This window comes from Nesoenas mayeri (assembly GCF_963082525.1).
Source record: "Nesoenas mayeri genome assembly, chromosome: 1".
NCBI classification, from domain to species: Eukaryota; Metazoa; Chordata; class Aves; order Columbiformes; family Columbidae; genus Nesoenas; species Nesoenas mayeri.
The window spans coordinates 142,900,887-142,909,466 of NC_137541.1; the positions used below are offsets into that span (position 1 = coordinate 142,900,887).

General features: G+C 37.7%; 1 protein-coding gene across 1 annotated transcript in view; it reads right to left on the minus strand.

Annotated features, from left to right (window-relative positions):
• Positions 1–7,089, minus strand: part of ABI3BP (ABI family member 3 binding protein) — a gene marked incomplete at both ends in the record, with an annotated part of 163,670 nt that extends 156,581 nt beyond the window's left edge. The window contains one exon of the mRNA XM_080351588.1: positions 7,011–7,089. Coding sequence (XP_080207714.1) covers positions 7,011–7,089 — 79 coding nt within the window. The remainder of the gene's footprint in view (positions 1–7,010) is intronic.
• Between the last annotated feature and the right edge of the window lie 1,491 nt (positions 7,090–8,580).

Genomic DNA, 8,580 nt, shown 5'->3' on the forward strand with positions numbered 1-8,580 from the left:
TTAATTATGTAAACTCATATCGAGCACTCTGTGGCCATTTATAGATTCATAAACTAATGTCACAACTGCTGGCGATATGAAATAATATTAAAACCTCACTGCTTTATTGTGTCGTGCTTTTCCTGAGCAGATTTCAAGAATAATGCAAAAACTTAAAACTATAAGAAAATGCAGAAATAACCCTAGAAAAGAAATTCCCTCACACTTTGAGAATCCATCATGCAATTGACTCTCTGTCTTTAATGATAGCACTGAATTACAATCCCTTATTAAGTACAGACAGTAACACTCTACTGTTAGCACACCACACACATATACAAAAAAATAATAATAATTTTTAAAAAAATCACATCACCCACAGAGGTTTAGGTACTTTGGGTTTTTTGAAGTGGATTTAGTCACATGGAGCCTTGCTGACTTGACACATTTGTTCAAGATAAATAGGATTTGCATAAAAATCACTACTACAGTTAGCCCAAGAAAACACTGCGGTTTCACTTGCCTCATTTATTTTTCTTTCAGAAAACACTATAATTAATATTTAATCTTTAGAGAGTGATGGATCTCAGCAACAACTCCTATCCAGACTGGGAGAAGACGAGCTTTATTCTAACAAAAAAGCATTTGTTATTTCCCTGTCTTTAGATCTAGTATTTCCAGCAGATAGTGCCTCAACTCTTTACCAGCATTTTATTCAGCAGCTCTGAAGTGGTGAAGACTCTGGGTTGGTATTCTTAATGTGACCATCCTTACTTAACCTCGCCTGGATATCTGCATGTTCTGATGACATAACTGGTTAAGCGAAGAGTGCAAAACCATTTAATTCTGGTGACCATAAAAACTTCATCAACAGTGGAAATTCACTTGGTCATTCAAAGCCTGATCCATTTTTTCTTCACCTCGACATGACACACAGTGGTTTGCTCATGTACGGAGGCTTAGGGTTGATTTAGACAGAGTATAAAGCCATATGACTGGTATGTTTTGATGGGCAGCTGTGCTTGGTAAGTTGTCCCAGGCCCTGAGCACACAAAGGTTTGCTTTATGATGGTGTCAGTAGTTACCTTCATGAACACTATCCTCACAGCAAAATAACACAGATATATATTTCATAAAGCAAACATTACATACATGTTTGTCTGTATTGTAGAAAGCCCAAGTTCTAAATAAAGGTATTTGAAATAAGGTCTGTTAGGCAATCTTGGATGGCATCTGGCCCGCTTCCTCTTCCACTGGCTTCCCTCTTCCACTTGGGAGCAAACTACAGACTGGGCTGTTTTGTTAATGACACCTACTTTAGGCCACTGCCTTTCCAGAACACTAATACCTGCCTCTCTTCACATCTAAGATTTATTATAACATTGCTGCACAATCCATGCCAGTGAGACTCTGACCACGTCCTGCAAAAGACGGCAGTCAAGAACACTCCACAGTGACAAATTTATCCTGCTTACCAACAATTTCAAGTCTGCACTTGATTTCTGCAAGGAAAAGAAATCCACCAGGAGCTGTATGAACAGTTTTGACTATGGCAGGTCACTGCTGGCTGTTTTTTCTCCCTGGAGCAGATAGAGCTTTCTCTTTGCACATGCAATGTGTAGTACACAGCTGGTAATTCCAAACACTCCAGAGAATTTTCAGAATCATTGACCTTTCACAGTACCACCAGTTAATAGATACACAGACTATACTATCCATATACAGTAGGTCTGGCCAAAAAGCAGCCACAGGATTTAGCCTATAGCTCTCCCCTCAAATGAGTTATGTAGCTTGTCCTGCTGGAATGGTTAGATACAAAAGATTATTTGGAGGAGGACTGAAAAATAGTATTCAGAAATAGATACTTGGGAACATTAAAATGAAAATGAAGAGGTGGAAGGTTATACAGATTATCCAGCAGTGAGATCATTTTAGAGGCGTTCATATGCTATGGAATTTAATCCTGGCAGAATCCACCCATATGTATCATCACACTGTCACACCACCGCCTCTGCCAGCAAAAAAATGGAATTCTGGTATTACAGATTATCTTTGAACTATGAAGCCTGACGTTCAATACCAGATTTTGATATGTTTTTGTGTGATACTAGGACACAACTGTCTGCATGATAAGATAACTTTGCTTAAATGAGCAGCTATAATGGCAACATTCTTATGGGTTGTTTTCATTTTCAGCAAAGAACGAGACAAATTTGCCATGACGTATCTACTGACTGAAAACCCTAGCCACTCAATTATATCAAATTAATGATCACTTTGAAGTTTCTTATAGGACTTTTTGTCATTTATGTACCATTAAACACAAGAGAAGAATTTCGCACAAATCAAATTAATTTTGCACTTCTCTTTCCAGACACTAAAAAAATGAAGTTCAATAATTTAGTCCAAACTGGGCCTCCTTCATTAGAATATGTTTTTCAAAGATTAACGCAATGTGTATTTTGAAAAACAGTTCCCAGAAAGCTGTTCTGTAAACTATGAAGAAAGCAACATATAAACCACATGTTATTTCACTCCTTTTGTGATAATTTGATACGCCAGCTTCATCACATGTTCAAAAACCTCCAACTTTCAGACTTTCCCCTGTCTTACAATCTCTGTCCTGCTATCCTACAGCTACCAAAAGGGTGCTCTTGGAGGGTGGGGGTGGGTATGTGTGCAGCACGAAAGTTTAAAGATTAAGGTTTGGCTCTTGCACTATAGTGACAGTGATACACTGAAATAACTGAACATTATTAACATTATTTTAACTGCTTGACACTAGTAAGTGAAAACACATGCCGAGTTTAACCTCTCATTAGGAAGAAATATTATGTAACATAGCAGAGCTAGCAAATTTAGCTATGAATAAAATTAGCCTGTTCCTTTCACAAATGTCAATGGTAAGTTTGGAAGTGTACTGTAAATACAGCATTGACTCTCAAAGGGATGTCAGTTATAATTACCATAAATACAAATCTTAGCTAGTAGTTATCTACAATATTTTCTAACACTCCTGTTTACTTACCAAAGGAAAAAAAAAAAACAAACCCTTGGAGTAAAACTAGTGTTTTTCCTACTTATCCCCACGGTTGACAACCATAGAAACAACAAAGATTTGTATCTGTTTTTCCCTACAAGAGTCTGTAAATCAGGCTCTTTCACATGGTCCCAGAAGGAATGTCAAGTCTGTAGTCTTTTTCCTGAAGAAGGCAGCAACCAAGAGGAAGGTGAATTAAGGTCTCCTGAGTGCTTCCTGGAAAGCAGAACAGGACAAGCCTGAATCCTGGAGAGCAGAACAAGTACGAGCCTGAATTCCTATCTACCTGATGACTAATTCAAATAGTAGGAAAACCTCAGAGGTCAGAACATGGCGGAGGGTGGGGTGGGGGTCTGGGGGGGGAGGCAAGGAATGGGGAAGAACAAAATCCCACACATTCAGACTCTTCTTTTTAAAAACTTCATAAAACTCTAAGTGTATAAGAAGGGATCAACCCCAAACTCTTTTCTGCTCCAACAAAGAAAAACAGAACACGAAGCTAACACAAAAGCTATCAGAAACAGAGATTATAGTGAAAAAGTGCATTTCTATGCACACCTGTGTTGTAACTGGAAAGTCAACTGGCAAAAACAAAACCATGAAATGCTATTTTACCAAACACTAAGAACTTGTTCCACAACTGTTGCCTTCAACAAATTTGTATCAGGTCCAGCTGGGAAGATGCCAGTGAAACACAGTTTACAAGGCGGTACATCTTGTGGATTATGTCCTGTAACTTGTTTATTCTTGGTTCTGTGGCTCTGCTTTTTCATCTCACTCTCAGATGATCTGCTTACCAACTCCTTCTATAAAGACAAGAGTTTTTGTCTGTACTCAATTCCTGTCTAGAGAGACAATGCTGCATTCTTCAAGCATGGAATGTTTCTGTTTGGCAGAACCATACAAATTAGAGAAAGCACGACAAGTTATAACTCTGACACCTAGGCATTGCAACTGTTTCCACCCATCATTAAAATGTTTCATGTACAACTGTGTTGAACTGAAGAATTATGTGTTGGATGGCACTGGCATAGTGGCATGAGAGAAGAGACAAAAAGTGGGTGGAAAATGTACAAGTCTCTCTTCTTTCTTATGAAAAAGACACCTTTAGAAGCTGGAGAGAGTTGAAGGAACAGTGGCTAAAATACCTGACAAAAGACCATCCCTAATCCTACCATCACTTCCCACCCCTTAGATAGTCTCCACAGACACTGACTACAGAATTTTCTTAGCTGATCCCTCGAACAGAAACTCATTAAACACAAACACAACTGTAAAAAAGGCATTGCCTCCAAAGTAAAACACAATACTCACCAACCTTCCCTTTCCAATTACATTGCCTTTACTTATGTCTGTGAGATCTTAATGTAAAAAGAGTCTGAATTAAGATACAGCCTGTAACTGCCTCATCACTTGTCATTTACTACAGTAAAGGGGACAAAGAACTGCAAGGAAAAGGGTGTTCACCTTCACTTAGGGCCCTACACTAGGTCCAGATATCAGTAGAGGCCTATTTTCTCTACAGGCTATTAAAATGCAGGATACACAGAAGTAGTGCAAAGTTTCCACTGGAAAATTTAACTGACATTTCCCTGACTTTGACTGCTTGAGTCATGGTGGTATCATTTCCAAATTATTCCTCTACCAGTGCCTTAATTTTTGAAGTAAATATAATTAAAGAAATAATTTGTCAATAAAGAACACTCTTTTGAGAACAGCAATAACTTTGTCATTCTAGTCAAACACACAGTTGTTTAGGTGAAAGTGTACATAAGTATGAGAAAACTGAGTTATATGTGTTTCAGCCCCCTGGACAGTATATTTTCACACAATTTCTCAAATAGCTCTGGAAGCCACTGACAGCCAAAGCGGGTACTGTCTCTGTTCCTTTGCAGCTGCAGGAGGCAAGATGTTCTTTCCACCTTGCATCACTGAAAGGAAATCCCGGTCCATGAGACAAAGGATCAAGGCCTCCTGAAGAGAAGACTTGAGCGCTAGAATTCCAAAGCAGTGGTAAGAATGGCAAGATTCACATTGAGAACCTGTTCACAGGAGTACCTGCAGCACTAACCAAAGCCAGTTTGCCAAGATTGTTCTCCCTCAAGTTATGAAATTGATACCACTGCTCCCCACAGAACACGACTGACTCTGGAGACTCGGTTACATAGTTTGTGACTTGAAGAGCACAGGAATTAATGGGATTTTAAGCTTGCTTAGGAGGCCAGAATAGCTCTCTTAACAGAATATTAGCACTACGTATCACCATCTTAAAAATACCTTAAGATCAAATTGTATTCTTTGCTTATGAAAAAATTCTGTACTCCCTGTCAAAAAACAGCATTACAGAAAAACACAGTCCTTCAAACATTTCCAAATAACACCTAGGTACTTGTTTTTTAAATGCAGTCCAATGTAAATAATAACCTGAGAGACAGCTGCATACAGAATAATTAAGGCTGATCTTTCAGCACTGCGATGGAAGAATCTTTAAAGAGCTTTTTCATTGAAAGAAAAAAAGTTTCCACCTGCAGCTTTGTGCATTTGGCAAACGGCACTTCACTTCTGCAATGTTATTTTAGGACAGGAAAAAACAGGAAAAATCCTAGAGTTAGTCTCCCATTGACTGCAGTGGATCAGTAGCTTTGTCTGAATTTCACAGTTAACATAAATTTACAGCTAATATTCTGGGGTAGTGAGCAGAAAGTCCAGTGAAACCATTTAAAAAGACAAGCACTAGAAAAGTTCCTTCCCTCAAATAAGGTAATGCATTAAAGGTTGCTTTCTGATCAACATAATCCTCCCCTATGAAAACTTGGCTATGCTAGTTTACTTATAGATAGCTTTTTTTGATAAAACTATGGTCTTACAGTCTGCTTGACTTGAACAGTAACTGCATATCTATCTGTTACTCACAAATTACTCATTGCCTCACTATCAGCAGTATTCGGAAAACTCGACATTGGCTCCAAAAGATGAGCTTTAAAGAAATTTAAAAATCACTCCTTCTCTCCAAAATACTTTTGTGTTCCTCATCTATGAAAGAGAATCTCCTAGGAAGCCCTCAAAGTGCTGGTTTCTTAATAAACGTTTGCATAAGGAACTAAATCACAGCTTCCTTTCTAAAAGTTAGTGGTTGCAGGAGACTGCAGATGTAAAATGCATTACAAAGCACAGTGGACTCAGGCAAGCACTTCCACAAAGTGAGAGCAAGACGTGCAGTACAGAAACAGTTGTGAAAGTGCTGTTTTAATGCCAAGGTACTGCAAAGTGTTTTATGACCTAGATATAGAAATATTCTTTTCACTTTATGCTATGACTGTTCTTCCTGTCGTAATAGAATACTAGTAAAGTGCCAATGTTACAGGGTCACATTAGCAAGGAAGAAAAGAGATCCTGCCAGCTTTGCAAATCTACTGTACTTCCAGAGTCAAGGAGAAAGGAATAGTTAACAAAATATTCACACAGGCTTGGAGGATTTTTGCCTTCTTGTTGAAATTTTAATAAATCGTATTTCTCTCCCTCAAAATGCATACAGCCTGATCTACAAAAGTCAATTGTTAATGAATTGTTAAGGATGGATATAAAGGGAAAGTATAAAAGTTCTTTCAAGACAGAACTGAAATTTTCCACCAATAACACAAGGTGCTTTTAAGTCACATTTTCTTTAAAACCTTAAACCACAAACCTACACAATGCTGTCTAAATAATTACGAAATAATTAAATACAGTTATTTTGTTTCATGGTACTTCTCACTAGAATTACAAGATACCAGAAAAACAACTGAGCTTGTTTTATTCAAGAGCTTTAAATTTACTTTCTTGTACCTGGACCTTGCTCTGCTGACTGATCTTCTTCCATCTTTTCCATTATCTTTAATCATTCCTAACATCTTGAAAGCAAATTTCCATGGTAAAACACAAGCATTAAAAAACAAAGAGCCCCACAACAGAAAAACAAACAAAAACCCAGAAAGTTGTCATAGCTACTTGCCTCTTGGCAATTTCTGAGCATTTCCCAGGTTTAATGCAATATATCCACAGAAAAGGAGAAAGACCAATCTTGACATCATGGTCACAAACCCAACCTCGCACTGGGAATGATTCTGACAGGTATCACACAAAAGTACTGCAGCTGCATTTAAGTGAACTGTTCTCTCTGTGACAAGAGGCAGCAACACTTTGACACAAGCTTAGTTTACATAGTGGGAGGAGACAGGATGACATCATTCACTCCCACTGGATAAGGAGAATTAGCATTGCAAAAAAATGAAAATATTATCAGGCTCCCCCTACAATAATGTTCTGGGGTTTGTTACAAGGTTTTTCCACCACTCAGGATGAGAGATTATTGTTTAATCACTTAACTTTCGTGCAAATAAAACCAGGAATATCAAAACTTATACAAACTGAAAACTAATCTGAGAGACATTTTCACTGTTTCATCCAAGAAAACTGGACTGAAAATGCAAAAATAACATTTGTAATACTCAGAAAACTGTTTGCTATATGGAACTCAGTATTTTTGCATTCTCAAGATTTTGCTTAAGATTAATTTGGGCTAGATGTGGCTTTCATGCAGGCAAAAAAGCCACTAGTTTCATGTGGCATGACATTATAAACAGGTATGATAAATATTTATCTGCAAAAGATCTGTCTTTGAAAAAACTAAATGTGGTTTGTTTGTTTTTCACTCATATCTGATTTTAGCAATTTAAAAATATTTTGTATTTTCCCCTTTCATACATGTCTGGTGAGCCAGTGGACACAGTGCACATTGAAAGCAATAAGGCAGTGCTTCTCCTTCCAGGGGCTAGATCCTCTCACCAGTTACATAACTCCAAATGAAAAAGAAATTCCATTAAAAGTTATTTCACTTGATGTTTACAACGTGCCGACTAAGCATAGAATTTGGTCCTACTAACAATTGAGAAAAGTGGGAAGGGAAGGAAAGGGTGAAGCAGAAGAAAAAGGATACAGCTGAATAAGGAAGAATTTTGTCTCAGTATCTGGAAAACATCTCAAAAGAGACTAAATCTATTCAATTAACTAATGATGTTGCTCTTCCCCACTCTCCAACCAACCAAAAACAAACCAACCCCAAAACAAACCACATACACACACACAAAACCAACAACAACAAAACAAACACCCCCCCCCCAAAAAAAAAAACCACTAAAAAAATCCACCAAACCGGTTTATAATAACAAAAAACAAATCCAACAACAACAAACACACACACACACACACAAACCCAAACAAACAAAAAAAACCCACCAAACCACAAATGTTAAAAACAAAACCCAAACATATCCAATGCTTGCAATATGTAAAGCTCTTCAGTATGCTCAGACTGTTCCCAGTCCTTCCTTTCCTGGACCTGACATCATTCTACTTCTCTAGAGTGTTCTATAAGCAGTGAAAAATCACAGCACTATTGCCTGGGCTGGGTAGAAGCAAGGTAATTTAAAATAAAAGGGTAATTTATTAAAGCATACAGGAACATTTCTTAAAAAGCAGATCAGTACTCTATTTAAAAGACCCCATGTACTCAATACTTTAAA